This window comes from Phymastichus coffea, unplaced genomic scaffold (assembly GCF_024137745.1).
Source record: "Phymastichus coffea isolate CEN01 unplaced genomic scaffold, Cenicafe_Pcof_1.1 PCOF00015, whole genome shotgun sequence".
Taxonomy (NCBI): Eukaryota; Metazoa; Arthropoda; class Insecta; order Hymenoptera; family Eulophidae; genus Phymastichus; species Phymastichus coffea.
The window spans coordinates 4,791,487-4,812,753 of record NW_026706826.1 but is presented as its reverse complement, the minus strand read 5'-3'; the positions used below and the strand labels follow the sequence as shown (position 1 = coordinate 4,812,753).

General features: G+C 36.4%; 1 protein-coding gene across 6 annotated transcripts in view; it reads right to left on the bottom strand.

The window, feature by feature from the left end:
- The window catches only part of LOC131675031 (protein lingerer), a 796,131-nt gene that overhangs the window by 247,445 nt on the left and 527,419 nt on the right, over positions 1 to 21,267 (bottom strand). For all 6 annotated transcript variants that reach the window (XM_058953839.1, XM_058953842.1, XM_058953845.1 and 3 more), the window contains one exon: positions 8,486 to 8,678. In XM_058953839.1, the coding sequence (XP_058809822.1) occupies positions 8,486 to 8,678 (193 nt within the window). The remainder of the gene's footprint in view (positions 1 to 8,485; positions 8,679 to 21,267) is intronic.

The window sequence follows — 21,267 nt, the reverse complement described above, 5'->3', positions numbered from 1 at the left end:
TTCTCAGGAAAAGAATCTAAATGAGGATTCAGGAAGTGTACTTTTAAACTCATGTTACAACCCAACTCTTTAAAACTGGTAAGCATATTTTGAACGACTACGTGATAATTTTCTACTTTTCTATATCCCAAAAATCCTTCTACAACCGCTGCAAAATTCACCCATGCAGACTTCTCTTTTCTTGTCATCGTTTGTTGAAAATCAGCCGATTTCATCATCTTTCTTATATCCGGACCTGTGAAAATACCTTCCTTTATTTTTGCATTAGATAATCCTGGGAATTTATCCAATAAGTAGTGTAAGCATTTTCCATTCTGATTAAGGGCTTTCATGAATTGCTTAATTAATCCTAATTTTATGTGGAGGGGAGGTAAAAGTATTTTTTTTTGATCACACAAGGGTTTTTTGAGAACATTGTGTGATCCTGGCTTCAGAGACGTGCGAAGTAGCCACTTAGATTCTTCCTAATGACGTGTAGTAGCTCTACTATCCCACAAACAAATGTAACATGGGTATTTGGTATACCCCGACTGCTGTCCAAGAAGTATATTTATTACTTTCAAATCACCACATATGAGCCATTTATAATCTTCATATTTAATTTTCTCAAGAACTATCTGCATATTCTCGTAAGATTCTTTTAGATACACTGAATGGGCGAGTGGAATCGAAGCATATTTATTTCCACTGTGAAGGAGGATAGCCTTCAAACTTCTTTTAGAAGAATCGATGAAGAGACGCCATTCAGTAGCGACGTATATCAAGCCTAATTTTGTCATTAAGCCAGTCACGTCATGACAGTAAGTCAATCCATCTTTCTCTGCGAAATATCTGATATATTCTTGCTCTCTGTTTCTGTACCAAGAAAAAGTTGTTTTTGGAACCAACAGATTCATTTCTTTCAATCTAGAACCTAACAATTCTGATTTATTTTTTGGCAGGTCCAAATCTTTAACGAAATTATTTAGAAGAGCTTGTGTAAATAATTGAGGACTTTCGGTTGTATTGAAATGTGCACTATCATCTGACTGCGGATCTTCGTCGTCCACCTCGATATCATTTATTTCGTCTGGGCTCCTGGAAATAGTAGGTAAACATTCTGCTTTCTTTAGGGGTGATGATTTCTCACAGACAAGAGTCCCCTGTAAAACTGGTTTAGTAACAGATGAGACATTAGGATACAAAATTGCAGATTTATTCTTACTGTTGAAACCTTTCAGGTCAATAGAACAAAAGTAACGGTCATTATGATCACGTGGCTCACGCCAGATCATCGGAGAACTGAAAGGCAATTTTTGCGAAGAGTCCTCTTTATTCTGACGACTTAATATTGTATGGCAACTTGCACAAATTGTGTTTGGCACCCAAGATTTATCTACATTCACGATAAAATAGCCGAAATAGTTTTTGTAAGCAGTTTCGATTGAAGGCGTAATGTTTCACCTTTGGTTTTTAGTGGCATAAAGTCCACATGCGTTGCAGAACTTGTTAGGATCGTTCACGCAACTCCGTGGAGACATTATAAAATAGATCTCAGGAACACGAGGACGATGAAGATTACTAGAAACATCAACTGGGATTCTCAACTATCCTGAAAGGGACTGTCGAGAAAATGCCGCTCGATCGCAAGAAGTACGCCGCATCTTTCAACTATCCTGAAAAGGACTGTTGAAAAGATGCGCATAAGGTGGGCCAAAGCAGAATTCTCAACTATCCTGAAAAGAACTGTCAATAAAATGCCGCTCGATCGCAAGAAATACGCCGAACCTTTCAACTATTCTAAAAAGGACTGTTGAAAAGATGGGCGTAAGGTGGACCAAAGCAGAATTCTCAACTATCCTGAAAAGGACTGTTGAAAAGAAGTGCGTATGATCAATGGAAACCGGACTCACAACTATCCTGTTGTGAAAATCCCGCTTGATCGAAAGGAGTAACGTTTGCCTTTGCACTATTAAGGGGTTGATAGGATTGCCATCGCGCTATTAGGGGATTCATAGCATAGTTCTTATTAATGCGGTTATTAAAAGGTTCATAGCATAGTTCTTATTAATGTGGTTATTAGGAGGTTATTAAGGGTTGATGGCATTGCCATTGCATTATTGGAGGTTGATAGGATTGCCATTGGGTTATTAGAGGGTTATTAGGGGGTTACTAACATTGCCATAGAAATATTAGGGGGTTATTGGTCAGATAAACCTTAAATTCGGGTTCATTCAATGCAATTTTTTGGATTTTACCTTGACCTAACCTTGACTCTGAGCCGACCAGGTCAAACGCACCCCAGATTCGAATTCAGCGACCTGAAAAACCTATAGAAACAGTACCTGGACCAAGATTAATGGGATAATCTTGATTTGACCTTGAACTAACTTTGACCCCTGAGCTAATCGGGTCAAATGAATCATGGACTTGGATTCAGCGACCCCAAAAACATAAATGTAATGGTATTACCTTTTGCACTTTTGTTCACATATGACTTTTTTCGTTGGGCTGTCATATTTATATTGTTGGTACTGTTGTTATGAAATCGTTAAAGTGGTGAACTTCATTCGATGATATCTCCACGAAAAAAAAGATTTATTAAATTTGAAAAAGGCATTGGAAAGGACAGAAGCGGTACTTTGAGATGGTTAGATTCATTTTTAGCAAAAAAAAATGTTTTGCGGTGTAATATAGCTTCTAAAACAGCAAAAATACGTGTTTTTCGCACTTTTAGGTTAGAATATCTTGAAAACGTGATGTGATAGAGCATTTCTGATGCTTGATTCGTGTTCAGCGCATCAAAAACCTTCGGAATACATGAATAGCGTTCTTACGATAACTCAAAACTTTTTTTTTGCAGACCTGTGTTATTTATTTATTCATGAATATTCATTTTATCTCCTCAATCGTGGCGTAGTGTCGTTCTTTCATGGGTCTCTTCAGTTTTCGAAACAGGTAAAAAGTCACAGGAAGTCAGGTCTGGGGAATACGGTGGCTGCGACACCATTACTGTGTTGTTTTTGGCCAAATATTCGCGCACAAGCAACGATGTATGAGCAGGGGCGTTATCATGGTGTAAAAGCCAGTTTTTGTTCTTCCATGAATCCGGACGTTTCTGGCGGATTCCTTCGCGCAAATTGTTCATAACTTGCAGGTTATATTCTTTATTGAGGCACTACCCTGAGGCAAGAACTCATTATAAACCACGCCCCTAATTGAAGAGAACTGTGAACAAAACCTTCACGTTAAACCGAACTTGTCGCGCCTTTTTCGGTCTTGGCTCATGCGGCAGCTTCCATTGGGATAACTGAGCTTTGGTTTCCACATCAGAACCATAAACCCATGATCCATAACCAGTTATGATTCTCTGGAGCACATTTGGGTCGTCATGGATCGAGTCCAACATCTCCTGAGCAATGTTAACGCGATGCTGTTTTTGGTCAAAATGGAGCAGTTTTGGCACGAATTTCGTGGCGACCCGACTCATGCCTAAATCATTGGTTAAAATCGAATGGCATGAGTCAATCGATATGTTTAGATCCTCAGAAATTTCTCTAACGTTAATTCGACGATAGACCAATATTATTTTCTTCACTTTATCAATGTTTTCGTCTGTTGTTGATGTGCTCGGGCTTCCGGCACGTTGTTCGTCGTTTACATCTTCTCGGCCTTCAGAGAACATATTGTACCACTGATAAACGTTGGTTCGGTCCAAGGTAGCTTCACAATATACCACAGTTAACATGCAGAATGCGTCTGCGCCCTTTATTTTGTTTTTCACACAAAATTTGATACAGATTCTTTGATCCATGATTTAGAATAAGCAAAAATTAAAGACGACCCAAAACATATTCAAGCAAAACAGCTGTGAAAAATTAACTAAACATTCAAAATGGCTGACCTTGTCAGCATAAGTAAGGGACATAAGTACCAATATAACGCTACAAAAAATCAAAAATCAAATTTACGTAGCCCTCGAAAATTCAAAAGTTGTGATACTTTTTGAACAGACCTCGTACATCCATCAACCAACATAAACAAACGAAAAGCAAAAATTGTATTACCTAATCATAATTTTATTAGAATCTCAAACGTCAAATGCAGAATATCAAACCAATACCTTTACGCTCATCTTCATAGAATTAAAAACCAATGAAAACAATAAAAAAAATCATTTAAAATCAAAAGACTAAAGACTCAAATCATTAGTTTTGCATTCACTACTAGAATTTTGGACATACCTAAAACTAGTACGAGGGAGGTCAATAAGTCTCTACAAAATCCAAGATATGGCGCTCGACACGTTTAAATTATGATGTTTTTGACGAGCAATACTACTAACTAGATATCGTACAAAGTTTCAGCTCGATTCATTAAGTCGTTTTTTGTGAGCGTTGGTTGAACAAAAAGTTATTGGTTTATTTGAAAAATGGAAAATGGATTAAAATTGCAGGAATTAGTTGAGGCCACAGGGGTAACTGAAACATTATTAGGTCAGCTGAAAGAAAAAATCAGAGAAAAATGTCCTAACTTGAACAAAAAAATGCCTCTTTTTTCAAGAGAATGCTCGAGTTCACACGGGTGCAGTTTCGATGGCAAAAATTAACGATTTAAAGTTCGAATTAATGAACCATCCACCATATTTGCCTGATTTGGCTCTCAGTGACTTTTTCTTATTTCCTAACCTCAAAAAATGGCTTGCCGGACAACTATTCACGTCGAATGAAGAAGTCATCGCCGAAACAAATACATATTTTGAGGGTTTTCAGAAATCATATTTTTTTGATGGCTTAAAAAAAACTGGAAGGCCGTTTAATAAAATTTATCGACCTTCAAAGAGATTATGTTGAAAAATAAAAAAAAATTACATACGCAAAACTTTTATTTCTTTTTTTTGTAAAGACTTATTGACCCCCCTCGTACCATAAGATTCTTATTGTTCACGGCATATGACACGCGCGCGCTGTATGCTGATAAAGATCGGTCCCAAACACATGGGCTCCAGGCGCTCATCGGCCGAGCTCGTTATGTCTGGGAAACCTGAGTCCCAGTTCGGCCGAAACATATTTTCCGTCCGAATAACGGGTGAGCATGTTTTTTCTTCTTCTATCTCTCTCTAAATAAAAGAGAGAGCTACGAAGGACTACCTTCCTAAAAATCGCTTCGAAACATCGCTTCGCACGGTCCACCTAGTTCGTTTCTGTGAGTGCGATTTGTCAGTGCCTAGCTATAAACGTCGTGCAAACCGCATTTTTTGTAAGTGTACCCGCGCCTGTGCACTCGAACATCGACAACTCGGCGATCCAGCGACCGCAACAAGGACTAGCAGAGCCATAGGCCTAACTGAGGATACACAAGGTATCCTCTGAGGCGTCCTCCGCCCTGAGGCAGCCCGAACGGCGGCTATTCTTCCACTTACATCACTAGGAGCAGTGGGCTGTGCCTGTAACCAGAACGTTAGCACCATACTACTCCAGGAGGCGCCTTCCTTATCGCGCAAGGTGCACAGGCGGCGTCGCGAGGTGAGCGAGTTAGAACCGTTGAATGGCCATCCACAGACAGGTAGAGCGACTGACCAAGCTAATCGAGTCTGAGCCTTCCTTATCCGTTGTATTTTAGCGATTAGTTATTTATCTTTGTCAAGTTATTGCGGGTTAATTGTATTCGGTTGTAAGCAATTTTTGTTGTTATTGTTGTATTTTAGCGGCTTTTTCCCTACTCAAACCTGGAGTTTTTTAAGCCGCCTAAATGCAAAATTTGTTCTAATAAAATAGTTTGTAAACGGTTTAATTAATTATTCATTTACTAATCACACACCTCTCCTTTTTACTGTAAGGCACAAGATTACCTTACACTCACCCTTTTGTTACTTATTCTTTATCAATTCTAATTAAATTTAAAATTCATTACCCTGAATCGTTCAGAGTAAATACTTATTTTGAAAAAAAAAATTAAACATTGATATAATTGGAAGATTAAAAAAAATGTATAGTTAGACTGGTAATAATTTACATTCTCTAATTTACATATATATTTACTCCTCAAACATCCTGATGATGTCAGCGTAATTAGGAGCTTCAAGAAGCATTCAATGCTGATGAAATAGTACGTCGTGAGAGGTTAGAAGAAACGCGATAACATCGTCATTGAACGTTACTTTACTTTTGAAAATTTTTATCTACATTTCTTAAAGAAAAAACTAGACACAATCATTCTGATCCGATGAGGTCGAATGTTTATTGATTCAATTTTTTTCATCTGCGAATACAGAGATTCTAACGCGCACAACAACAAAATGCCACTAGCATCTCATTAGAAAAAGCAACGGCCATGAAAAGTTGTATACACTCGTACATACCCTCAGCTTAATGGAAGCACACTCATGCTATGTACGAGGGTGGTTCGATAAGTACTTAGCTTACAAAAGAAAATCGAAAATTTTGGAAAAGTGGAGTTTTATTTTTCAACATAGTCTCCTTTTAGTTCGATACACTTAGCCCAGCGATGCTCCAACTTCTTTAACCCGTCAGAAAAATACGTTTCCTTGAGGTCTGAAAAGTAGACTTCCGTGGCAGCGATTACTTCCTCATTCGACTCAAATTTCTGCCTGGCGAGTGACTTTTTCAAGTTCGGAAACAAAAAGAAGTCGCACGGGGCTAAATCTGGAGAATACGGTGGATGGAGCAGCAGTTCGTAGCCTAATTCGATCAAATTGGCCATGGCGACGGCGGAGGTGTGAGCCGGTGCGTTGTCATGGCGGAAGAGCACTTTTTTCTTCGCCAAATGGGGCCGTTTTTTCTGCAATTCGACGTCGAATCGGCCCAATAATTCGGCATAGTACAGCCCTGTGACCGTTTTGCCCCTCTCCAGGTAGTCGATGTAGATCACACCTTGTGAATCCCAGAAAACGGTGGCCATCACCTTTCCGGCCGATGGGGCAGTCTTCGCCATCTTCGGAGCACTTTTGCCCGGTAAAGTCCACTGTTTCGACTGTTCCTTGGTCTCTGGTGTATACCAATGGATCCATGTTTCGTCGACTGTCACGAAACGACGCAGAAACTCCTTCGGATTGCGCGTAAACAGCGTCAGACATTGCTCTGAAGTTGTTTCACGGTTGCGCTTGTTGTCCGGAGTGAGCATACGCGGCACCCGTCGCGCCGACAGCTTCCTCATGCCCAACATTTCATGCAGGACATGACCCACGCGGTCTTTTGAGATGCCTACGATCTTAGCTATCTCGCGCCCCTTCAATCGTCGATCTGCCAATACGAGATCGTGAATTTTTGTCACGTTATCCTTCGTGGTAGCCGTTTTCGGAGCACCTGGACCTGGTTCTTCAAAAATCGACGTGCGACCACGTTGAAACTCGTTAAACCAATTTTTGACGCTCGCTATCGAAGGAGAAGAGTCACCGTACACAGCATCAAAGCGCTTTTTGATTTCGCTGCGCGATTTCCCTTCCAAAAACAAGAATCGAATCACCGGCCGATACTGCTCTTTTTCCATTTTTCAAAAATCAACGGACACACTTGCTTTCACACGCTCTCAAAAATAAACTAAAACTCCGATCCGGCTGAAATCTTGACAGTAACCATCGAGAAGGTTGTACTAGGTGATAGAATATTTCTTTTGCGAGAGTGACGCCATCAGACGGTGAGGCTAAGTACTTATCGGACCACCCTCGTATGTGAATAGGACATCTGAGTATTTCTGGACAAGAAGGTGAAGTAGTATTGTAAAATGCTCTATATTCAGGCTACATTAAAACTAGTGACATTTTATTGATGCGCTGTCGCACACATCTCAATCGTACAATGTGATTTGCCACATATACAAATTTATCCATGTATAGGCATACAACACGTAAATTTTATTATTTTATTAAGAAATAAGTATCGTATTCAATCGTATAGAATGAAACTTTTTCTTCAACAAAACAAACCAATTGATAGTAAATAAATACTATGTACCTGTCTAAATTAAACTGAACTATTATTTATTCGTGCACAAAACACATAATTTTTATGTTATCGGTCGTATATAAAATGTAATTTTTACTAGTAAAATGAATGATCAAAAAAATATGAAGCTTACAAAAAATATTGTTTTTCCATTATCATAATTTAGTTTCTTAAAAAGATACAAAATTGTTATCAAATTCCAATACAAGAAAACGATAAAGATTACAAACGAATGAATTTTATTAGTCCGTATTAGAATAAGTATAAAAGATAATATATAGAAATAAATCAAAATTTAGGTTATGTAATGATACGCATTTATTTAGAATAAAACAAATTAAAATCAGGTTATCATTGAGCAGAACCTTACTGGGGGAGTGGGCTTACAAAATTTGTTAATCAGTGAAGTGTACGAAATAAAGAGATCTTTTTATTAAGCAGTCTATTCAAGATTTCGTAATATGAACGTAGGATTTCTCAATTTTTCTTTAATATATGTAGAAATAGTATAATTCAAAGCAAAGTTTCAAAAGAAAATTTACCATTTGTGATTGTAGTTTTTGTTTGAGATGTGCTGACTGAAGTTGATGATAAATTCAAATTGCACGTGGTGCTTGTAACTAGAGATGAACTGCTTGTTGTTTCGAATGAAATATCTTTGTTTGTCATTACTTTATTATCCTGAGATCCTTGTTGATTTTGTGAAACATAATTAGGATATGTGTTAGAATAAACCTAAAAAAAATATATTTTATTAGTTTTTATTTTTAAAGCTGTTTTTGTTAAATATTGAACATTATGACTGTTTCTTTGCATCCTCAAAAAAATATCTATTAACCATCCAGTTTGTGAGGTTTTATTAGTTTCAATGGTGTATATATTGATAACTTGATAGTGCAAATATATTACACATTGTGCATCAAGTGAGGATATGGGCAGTTGATACACGGCATAAAGTTACCGACCGAGTGCAGAGATTCGGCATTTTATACAGTGCGTAGTTTGTTTACTGTACACCTGTAGTGCATATACTTATTTTTCGTACATCTTTATAAAGGGATGATGCTGTGCTCTTACTAGGTGACACAGAAACGTATTGATTATGTAATAGTAAAGTAATTTGGGTACGCGTGATGAGCTACGTTTACCGCTTGAGGCGTAAGGAGTCTTTGTGAGAATATTTGAAAATATATATTTAGGTATTGACAAAATTCGTTTCTTATTAAAACATTATGGATACTATAAATGCCATTTGTTCTCTAAATTTTATTGAGATTTATTATATATCGTATTAGTCGAACGTGTTATATTTTTTTTTTAATTTACGTTATTAAGCTACCAAAACTAATAGATCTAATCGTTAATCTTTGATATATATTAGGTTTAAAAATAAAATTACTATTGAAATATTTATCTATCGAATACGTATATTGCTAAGTACCCGAACCTCCAACCTAACCTAGAAGACAGTATACATGACTTTTGGTTCATATCATGGCTGTCTCCCTTCTGATTTAAATGTTCATATTATGAAGCCATTAAATAGAATACATAGTTGTAAATATTTAGAGATTGTGGGGAGAGGGAAAAATCGTTGATTAAGGCCCCAAGTCTTATTGAAAAACCAAATATATAGCCATATTTGGCATAAAAGATAAGTCTTGTCACAAGTTAAAGAAAAAAAATTGCAACAACCGTTTTTTAAAACTTTTTTCACTCTTTTGCCTATAGTTCAACCACGTTTCAATATTTTTCAACGACATTTTTCTACCTTTATACCAAAGGAAATTTACTAACAACTGCATGCTCTTTCAAGCATTGTTCCAAGAAGGTACCTTAACCCTACCTCATTGATTTTAATAATTTTTTTATACATTGTAATACTTCAAAAAATAAGACTTACATATTACTTTTTATGTGCCACCGTTTTTAGAGATTTTTTTGTCATCTTTTGCTTCTAGCACTTAACAGGGTAAGTTTTATAACAAATCTAATATTTTGGAAAAAAACTTAAAATAATATTTGACATCTCTTCGCAGTTATCGACAAACATTGAAGGCATTGATTTTAACCCTATCTTATGATTACTCAACGTTTTGTTCAAAATTTGTAATACGAGTTTTCGTCTCTACATAACTTAAGTATTTTACAAACTTAAAACTTTTCAATCAGTGTTTACAAGTTTGCTCGGAAAATTTAAAGAATGTGTTTGATGAAGTATTCTCACAAGAACCGTCAAAGAAAGCTTGCAAAATTGGTAATGATATGGTAGTAATCAAGTCTTCATAATAATTTTTTCGACACTCCGTGCGGAAAGTGCGTTTTACCTGCATGCTCGGCAAAAAACGTGCATTGAAAATCGCACTTTCCACACATCGTATTAAAAAATACAGTACGCCTCACGAGACCAGAATCTATTTTCCCGCACTTGTATCGTAATGTACTAATACCATTTGTAAAACTCACGAAATAATTACTCACACACGAAATAATTTTTTGATAAACTTATACATTAGTTTGTGTACATATCTAAATAACTTTATTGACAGTCAAGGAAGTCATTACCAATCTGAAATCAAAAAAATGAAAACAAGATTATTCAGCTATTCCACTGAAAATTAAAATTAAATATGTAAATTTAGAAGAAAATCATGGTTGGTTGCTTAACATTCTGCAACAAAGACGATTTTATTTTTCTACTAAATGGAACATACTAGAGATTAGAAAAAAGATATTCAAAAAGGAGGTACTCAATTTCATAAGCAAAAATTCATAAACAAATGAAAATATGACAGAGTTTTCGATGGCACAGAGAAAAAACTTTTGCTAAGTACTTAGAACTTACAAGAATGGGCAGTGCAAGGTGCTATGTAATTTAATGAAAAAAACTTTCAATTTAGTGCTTCCTTATCTCGGTAAACAGATTAAAAAATATTACCGAATTAAGCAAAGAAAAGTCATGAAATCTGTAAAACCTGTAACAGAATATAAATCATTAATAAAAATATTTTCAATCGTTGAAAAATTCTAAGATGATATTCTAATACAATAAAAGATATGAGTAAGAGCTATGTTTTCAACACAGATCAAATGGGTTGCGAATACAGAACAATATAAATAACAACCTTCTCGATGGTTACTGTCAAGATTTCAGCTGGATCGGAGTTGTAGTTTATTTTTGAGAGCGTGTGAAAGCAAGTGTGTCCGTTGATTTTTGAAAAATGGAAAAAGAGCAGTATCGGTCGGTGATTCGATTCTTGTTTTTGGAAGGGAAATCGCGCAGCGAAATCAAAAAGCGCTTGGATGCTGTGTACGGTGACTCTTCTCCTTCGATGGCGACCGTCAAAAATTGGTTTAACGAGTTTCAACGTGGTCGCAAGTCGATTTTTGAAGAGCCACGTCCAGGTGCTCCAAAATAGGCTGCCACGGAGGATAACGTGACAAAAATTCACGATCTCGCATTGGCAGATCGACGATTGAAGGTGCGCGAGATAGCTAAGATCATAGGCATCTCAAAACACCGCGTGGGTCATATCCTGCATGAAATTTTGGGCATGAGAAAGCTGACGGCGCGATGGGTCCCGCGTTTGCTCACTCCGGACAACAAGCGCAACCGTGAGACAACTTCAGAGCAATATCTGACGCTGTTTAAGCGCAATCCGAAGGAGTTTCTGCGTCGTTTCGTGACAGTCGACGAAACATGGATCCACTGGTATACACCAGAAACCAAGGAACAGTCGAAATAGTGGACTTTACCGGGCAAAAGTGCTCAGAAGAAGGCGAAGACTGCCCCATCGGCCGGAAAGGTGATGGTCACCGTTTTCTGGGATTCACAAGGTGTGATCTACATCGACTACCTGGAGAAGGGCAAATCGGTCACAGGGCTATACCATACCGAATTATTGGGCCGATTCGACGTCGAATTGCAGAAAAAACGGCCCCATTTGGCGAAAAAAAAAGTGCTCTTCCACCATGACAACGCACCGACTCACACCTCCGCCGTTACGATGGCCAAATTGATCGAATTAGGCTACGAACTGTTGTCCCATCAACCGTTCCAGATTTAGCCCCGTGCGACTTTTTGTTTCCAAACTTGAAAAAGTCATTCGCCGAGCAGAAATTTGAGTCGAATGATGAAGTAAACGCTGCCATGGAAGCCTACTTTTCAGACTTCGAGGAAACGTATTTTTCAGACGGGTTAAAGAAGTTGGAGCATCGCAGGTCCCAGTGTATTGAACTAAAAGGAGACTATATTGAAAAATAAAACGCCACTTTTCCATAATTTTTGTTTTTCTTTTGTAGGCTAAGTACTTATCGGACCACCCTCGTAGATTTGATCATCGATATTTTTTTTCATTATGTTGGTATACATGTCTCTTTACATAAGTTCGCAGTTTCAGCCAGTTTGTATGTTTACTTTTTTTTGCGAGACAGAAACGTTTGACGTATTTTTTGTGCTCGACGATTTTCTGATGTCGAAAACAATAGATCAAAGAATTTGCATAAAATCTTGTGTAAAAAATAGAATTAAGTGTTCCAAAAGACTTGAAATATTGACAGTGGCATACGGTGAGACTACTTTAAGTCAAAAAAATGTTTATAAATACACCGACGACGAACCTCGCTCTGGACGCCCTAGCACTTGATGAGAGTGTTGAAGAAGTAAAACAAATGCTGTTAAAAAATCATCGAATCACTATTAGAGAAGTGGCTGAAGACGACGGTATACGAGGTGTGTTCAAAAAGTAAGGTGACTTTGTATTTTTAAGAAAAGATATTTATATATTTATCAATATTTATGTTGTCCCCTTCAAAGTAATCCCCCTCAGATACAATACACTTATGTCAACGGTTTTTCCAATCCTCAAAGCACTTCTCATAAGCACTTTTCGGTATAGCCCTGAGCTCTTCCAGCGATGCAGTCTTTATCTCTTCAATCATTGCAAATCTCCGTCCTTTCATAGGTCTCTTTAGTTTTGGGAACAAGAAAAAGTCACATGGGACCATATCCGGTGAATATGGTGCTTGAGGCATGATTGTGGTTTTGTTTTTGACCAAAAAATTCGAGACAAGCAACGATGAGTGAGCAGGTGCATCATTGTGATACAAAATTCATGAATAGTTTTCCCATAATTCCGGACGTTTATTCTTCGTATTGCTTCTCGAAAACGGTGCATAACTTCAAGATAATACTGTTTATTGACCGTACATCCATATGGTAAGAACTCCTGATGCACCACGCCATGGTAATCGAAGAAAACAGTGAGCAAAACTTTGACATTTGATGGAACTTGGCGTGCTTTTTTCGGTCTTGGCTCATCTGGGCTCTTCCATTGGGACGATTGGACTTTGAAATTTTTTCAAATTGGAAAATTTTTTGAAATTGTTTCACTTAATTGGAGAACACCTCTGCTGATTGTATGCGAAAACTTAACAGCTCAGCGCTACATTGACCAAATCTTGAGACTGATTGCACTGCGCAGACGACAACATTAGAGGGCGTTTATTCTAATGCAAGATAACGCACGTCCACACATAGACAACATCACCAGACGCTTTTTAGAACGACATAATATCACATTGCTGCGGCACCCACCAATGAGTCCAGACCTTAATCCCATCGAGCATGTTTGGGACATAACGGGTCGTCTGTTGCGCAGAGAGTATCCAAATTTGTACAACTTGGCCGCATTAAAGCGTACGCTTCTGCAAATTTGGAACACCATTCCGCAACCTCAGATTGCCCGCTGCATTCATATGACTGAACACTTTGCAGCCGTTATTGAGAACAGGGGTGGCAATACCCGTTATTAAGAGAAGTGAAATGCTTTTTTTGAAAAATTTTTTTTCCTCATCACACTCACACACACGCGCGCGCGCGCACGCACGCACACACACACACAAACACACACACACACATTCTTAGGAGAATGAGTTTGGAGTCATTAACTACGGAGGAACTGAAGAGCATCCGAGTCTCATTTCTCCTAAAAAAACACACACATGAAGCGTAAAACCGACCGGGCAACATCCATGTGGTACGCTTCGGGTAATGCTGATGGCGGCGGTAGTTTTTGTCCAAAATGTTTTGGAGTCATCAAAAAAAATGTTTCAAATATAAAAAACAAAAATTCTTTTGCCTTTTTTTCAAGATTATGATCATTTAACCCTTTTCCTCCCAAATAACACAAATTTTTTCTTAACTTTCATCCACATATCTTTTAATGAAAAAATCGTATGAAAAATTTATCAAGCATCATATCTTGTAGATTTTGACCTCCTCTTTCGAATGCCGTTGACAAAATTTAACTAAATTGTAAGCCGGAAACGTTATAGGCCGGTTTTCCGGAAAATTCACAAATTTTTCACGAAATTTTGAAATGGAAAAACTTTGCACACACAATTGGAAATACTGTTATCGGTGTTATAGATGTAATTTCTTTCAAATGCCGTTGGAGTTTTTCCGAAATTCAAAATGGCGAACACAAAATGGCGTTCGAAAGGAAAAATTTTTTTTATAAAGTTGACGAATTTTTTCCTCCAAAACTATCAAGTTTAGTGAAAAATTTCTAAGAACAAAAATGTCTTAAAATTAGTCAAGAAATACTCTCAAATTTTTTCAGATTTTTTTACAGCGAATTTGAAAATTTCGATTTTCCACGAATTCGAAAATTAACTCGGAAAATTCTGAAAAAAATTGAGAGTACTCCTTGGTAAATTTTAAGACTCTTTTGTTATTATGAATTTTTTTATTGAGTCAACAGTTTTTGAGTAAAAAATTAATCAATTTTATTCCTAGTATATATACATTTTTTTCAAATTGGTTTCACAAAATTTTAAAAAATTTCAAGTCTAACAATTATTTTTTTTTGCTACCCTCGCTAAAGGTCGATTTTCCTGATCGCGACGCGATAGGACTTTAGGCCAGAGAGATAATTTTCGAATTCATGATAAATCAGGAAATCGAAATTTCCAAATTCGCTGTAAAAAAATCTGAAAAAATTTGAGAGTATTTCTTGACTAATTTTCAGACATCTTTGTTCTTAGAAATTTTTCACTAAACTTGATAGTTTTGGAGAAAAAAATTCGTCAAGTTTAAAAAAAAAATTTTTCCTTTCGAACGCCATTTTGTGTTCGCCATTTTAAATTTCGGAAAAAATCCAACGGCATTTGTAAGAAAAGACATCTATAACACCGATAACAGTGTTTCCAATGGTCTGTACAAACTTTTTCCATTTCAAAATATACTTTTTTTAGAAAAAAATCGCAAAAAATTTGTGAATTTTCCGGAAAACCGGCCTATAACGTTTCCGGCTTACAATTTAGGTAAATTTTGTCAACGGCATTCGAAAGAGGAGGTCAAAATCTACAAGATGTGATGCTTAATAAATTTTTCATACGATTTTTTCATTAAAAGATATGAGAATGAAAGTTAAGAAAAAATTTGTGTTATTTGTGAGGAAAAGGGTTAAAGTCAAAATTGTGATCCTTTAATTTTTTTCAAAAATTCGATTGAATAAAACAAAAAAACGGCTTAATCGATTGAAATGAAACTTTGTGGGGTTTTTGCGGGCATATTGAACTGTAAAAGACACGCTTAACATTTTTGGTTTTCTCGATAGTTCCAACTTAGCGCTTGATTATCCCAAAAGCCAACAAATACTCTTTTTGTCTTGATCTTTCAAATTAATGTAAAGAATAAAAAAAAATTTTTTTTTTCAAAAACCGTAGTTTAGTTTTCGGGGAATTTTTTGAAAATTTCAAAACCTACCTTCATTTTATTGTGCAATCAGCGGTTGCTGTGATATTGATGGTTAAAGACAAAAAAATCATTTTCCATTCAAAGTTCGATATCTCAGCAAAAGGTGGTGGTATTGAACTTTTCGAAAATGTAAATTAAAGCTGAATAAATAAGTTATCCGATCCATATAGTGGCTGAGTTAGAAAATTTTTTTCCAAGTTCGTAGACTAAATAGAAACTAAAAAAATTTGATAAAATATTCTTTTTGTATTCATGAGGATTGAGCAGAACACATTGCTTGAAAAATTTTTTGATTATGAGATCTCAAAACTAGAAACTTCAAACTTTAAAACGCTTATTTTTTAAATTCCAGTACGACCATTTTCAAGATAAATACAGCCAATTAAAAAGCGTCAAAAAATTTGGAATTTTCTGTTGATCCTTTAATTTTTTCCACTAGTGTATTATTGTGTATGTATTATTGTTATTCCCACATAGGAAACATTTACTGATTTATGTATTATTTATTTTTCAGGAGTGTGAAGTAATATGGTTTCAATTGGAGAAAAAGTATATTCTATTCAAGATATAAAAGGAGCTGGTAAGTGTAATTATGAGTTGAGTAAAAGCAACCGGATAACAATGTAATATATAGTTATATTTATAAAAATGAATGATTGAATAATATTAATCTATAATAATCCTTAATTTCAGATTTCAAGATTAACCCTCTGTTTAATCAATTGAATCATACGAGGTGTGTTCAAAAAGTAAGGTGACTTTGTATTTTTAAGAAAAAATATTTATTTATTTAGCAATATTTATGTTGTCCCCTTCAAAGTAATCCCCCTCAGATACAATACACTTATGCCAACGGTTTTTCCAATCCTCAAAGCACTTCTCATAAGCACTTTTCGGTATAGCCTTGAGCTCTTCCAGCGATGCAGTCTTTATCTCTTCAATCGTTGCAAATCTCCGTACTGTCATAGGTCTCTTTAGTTTTGGGAGCAAGAAAAAGTCACATGGGGCCAAATCCGGTGAATATGGTGGCATGATTGTGGTGTTGTTTTTGGCCAAAAAATCTCTCAGAAGGAAAGATGAGTGAGAAGGGGCATTATCGTGATGCAAAAGCCATGAATTGTTTTTCCACAATTCTGGGCGTTTTCTTTGTATTGCTTATGGCAAACGGCGCATAACTTCAAGATAATATTAACCGTACGTCCATATGGTAAGAACTCCTGATGCACCACGCCATGGTAATCGAAGAAAACAGTGAGCAAAACTTTGACATTTGATCGAACTTGGCGTGCTTTTTTCGGTCTTGGCTCATCTGGGCTCTTCCATTGGGACGATTGGACTTTGGTTTCGATATCATAACCATATACCCATGATTCGTCACCAGTTATGACCCTTTTGAGTAAATCTGGGTCGTCGTTAACATCATTCAACAGTTCTTGAGCGATGCTCATGCGACGGTTCTTTTGGTCAAAATTTAGCAATTTCGGAACAAACTTCGCTGACACACGTCCCATGCCCAAAACGTTAGAAAAAATATCATGGCACGAGCCAAGCGATATACCAACATCCTCAGCAACTTCTCTGATAGTGATTCGACGATTTTCCAGAACAATTTTCTTCACTGCTTGAACGTTTTCATCAGTTGTTGACGTGCTTGGGCGTCCAGAGCGAGACTCGTCATTGGCATCTTCCCGGCCATCTTGGAAGAGTTTGTACCACTTGTAAACATTTTTTTTACTCAGAACAGTTTCACCGTATGCCACCGTCAACATTTCAAGTGTTTCGGAGCACTTTATTTTATTTTTTACACAAAATTTGATGCAAATCCGTTGATCCATATTTTTCGATAGCAAGAAATCGCCGAGTACGCAAAACACTTACAACCTTTACGCCTCTCACAACCAAATAAAAAATTTCATACACTTGAAACTTGGTACAGATATTCGAGAAGATTGTACCAACATAACAAAACAAAAAAATCGATAATCGAAAGTACGTTGCCCGTGAAATTTGAAAAGTCACTTTACTTTTTGAACACACCTCGTATGTGTTCGCTCGTGCCATGCAATTTTTTCCGAAGTTTTGGGCACGAAACGTGTAGCAGCAAAATTTGTTCCGAAACTGCTTAATTTTGAACAAACGGGCCGTCAAAGGAGCATCGCTCAAGAGCTATTAAACGACGTCAATGATGATTCTAATATGCTCAAAAGAGTCATAACTGGTGACGAATCATGGGTTTATACTTATGAACCAATCGTTCCAATAGAAGACTCCAAAAGAGCCAAGACCGAAAAAAGCACATCAAGTTCGATCAAATGTCAAGGTTTTGCTCACTATTTTCTTCGATTATCGTGGTATAGTACATCAAGAGTTCTCACCACAAGATCGTACGGTCAATAAAGAGTATTACCTTGAAGTTATGCATCGTTTGCGAGAAGTAATACGAAAAAAAACGTCCGGAATGATGGGAAAACTATTCATGAATTTTGTATCACAATGATACACCTGCTCACTCATCGTTGCTTGTGTCGAAATTTTTGGCCAAAAACAAAACCACAATCATGCCTCAAGCACCATATTCACCGGATATGGCTCCCTGCGACTTTTTCCTGTTCCTAAAACTCAAGAAACTCAAGAAAAGACGGAGGTTTGGAACGATTGAGGATATAAAGAAAAAATCGCTGGAAGAACTGAAGGCTATTCCAGAAAGTGCTTACCAGAAGCGCTTCGAGGATTGGAAAAAACGTTGGCACAAGTGTATTATATCTGAGGCGGATCACTTTGAAGGGGACAACATAAATATTGATGAATAAATAAACATTTTTTCATAAAAATCAAAATTCACCTTAGTTTTTGAACACACCTCGTACACACGACTATAGGGAACCAAGACTAATACATAGAGGAACTAGTGTACCTCTCCAACGTTTTATATATGGTTAATGTAGTTCTTGAAGTCACAATGACAATAACAACTGCAAATTAATTAATTGCCACTTATAATATTTTGAAATTTTTTTCTTAACAATGAAGCATTTTACGCAAAATTTTTTAAGAACACGAAATATTTAAAATCAGCCAAAAAGTACACATGAATTTTTTCGAAACGGTTCGACGGATTTTGCAATTCATCATAAATTGACAAAGTGCAAAATCAAAAAAGTTGCTCGTAACTTTTCGAAAACAAATTTAGGTCTATTTCTTGGTAAATATCAGAACTTTTTTTCGTAAAAATTGTTTTGTAGTGCTTTATTTCCGAGAAAAAAATTCCTTAATCTTTCGGCAAAAATTTTACACTTCGGGCGCTATTTTGAAATTTCTAGTTGGTCAAACTTACTTTCGATACTCCATATTCTTCGGTTCAGACATTATGACTACGATCTAGACCAGTTCAAAGTTAATTCCAAGCCAGTAACACTTACAAAAATCGATTTAAAAAAAAATTATCTTCGATAATAGTGAATACTTTTGTTTGAAACAACATTTTTTGAAAAAAATAAAGTATTTAAAAATTTTGAATACTAACTGAAAAAATGACACTTCAAACTCTAAGACTATATGTGTTGCGGTTTTTTTCTCCTCTAATGGAATAGCTGAAACCGCGGGTAAAGAGATAAACAAAGAATGTCCGGCTGCAAGTTAATTGGTTAAGGAAAACGATGTTAGGTCACTTTTTACGTATGCCGAGGAAGTAAACGATAATGTTTACTTAAGAAATTTAAATAAATAAGTATTAAAAATAGTTATATCATGGCTAAAATACTTTTCAATAAGCTTCCGAATAATCACAAACTAATGAACAACAAAAATAACAGAAAAAAGAAACTTAAAAAATGGATAGAAGAAAGTCCATAATTATGATACAGAAGATAACCTAAAACTAAATTGTAGAAAATTTAAACAAATCATTGGAAATGTATTTTATACATTGGGAATCCATAAGGAAATACATATTGATTAAATGCGTACTGTTAGATATCAGAACATGCATTTGTGTACACGGCAAATGTAACTTACATCATAACAGATCTCGTGGAAGAATAACAATATATAACTACAAGAAATTAAAATATAAATCCTCACAAAAATGAAATATAATAATAAAAATAACTAAAGAATTAATAATGACCCAAACAAATATAATAAGCAAAAAACAAACAAAAAATGAAACTAAAAGAAATTTGGACAATTTGGACAGAAACCATACCGAACGGGTTTTAAACTAAAAAATTTTATAAAAGCAGTACACTCTGAAACAGAATCTCCAGCAAACGGTAATATATTGCCTTATAAGCCTATTGAAACAGTCTTTAAGATAATAGATAAAATAGCTGAAGATAATGGTATACAGTGTAACGGGGTAAAACCGTTTAATTATTTTATGCGCGCAATTACACTAAAAGGACGCGCGCAGTTAATTACTTATGCTCACTAGGTAAATCGGAGAGCATGCAAAGACAGGCGCCAGTCAACCAGTAAGTTCTCTTATCGAAGGAAAGTGAGTGGAAGCTATGAGATATAAGAGAATCAATAGAAAACACTTGTTAGTAATATGAACTAGCTCTTTTATTATTCCTTATAATCTACAGAAGGTCGGCCCGCGGATTTGTTTACGTTGACGCTCGCTCGTCGGCAACACGCTTTGCCGGTACGCTCGCTGCTCTTTGTTATTAGAGCCGCTATTACATGCACGCTTCGAAAATAATAATTTATTTGTTAATCGGGCAACCGCGCTCGCGAGATTAAGCTGGCCAGCTTACCTTATATTTGCAGGTGATCAGAGAAAACGAAGAGCAGTCACACTGCACGAAACTGTTTATAATTGTCTTTGTTGCCGGTCGCGAACGCGCGCACGCGGTTATAGTTTCGCCCTCGATGGCGAAACCTCACACTCTCTTTCGATGGCTCGTGCTCCCTTTCCTCTGCAGACGAGTGGATCCCCGTGAACAGCGGTCACAGCTAGCTGACACTTATCGTTCTCGTCGAGTTTCGGTATTTTGCGGCACGTAGATCGGTAGCTCAAAATGAAGGCGGGCGGACACTATGATGGTCTAAGCTTCACTGGTTCGAATTCTATCGCGCGCATTCCGTCTGCTCGCGTGCCGAAATCCTCTGTTACGTATTTTGTCCCCCCGGCAGGTGCTACCCTCACAGGCAGCAATTAAGCTAAATAATCAGCGCTAATTTGACGTTTACCGTCACAACAGACAAAAACATTAAAAGCTGAACCATCTCCAGGTAAACTCATTCTGCAACCTAACTACTACAGAATAACATACAGCGACATGAATTATATTAGAAATAATAAAGCAATCCTTTTCTTCGATAGGGGTCTACAAGGAAAACAAACATAATTCATTTACCAATTCAGTATACTCATTAAAACTTCAGCCTGTACATAAAGACATAGTTGTTATGGACGATATTGTCTTCACACCTTGCAAGTGTAAAATAAATATACATCATAAAAAAATGTTATTATTATTATTATCCCTCATTACAGAATAACATGCGTTGTTGGACGTACGTGTCCAGCAAGACTGAACCACATAGAATGGATTATTT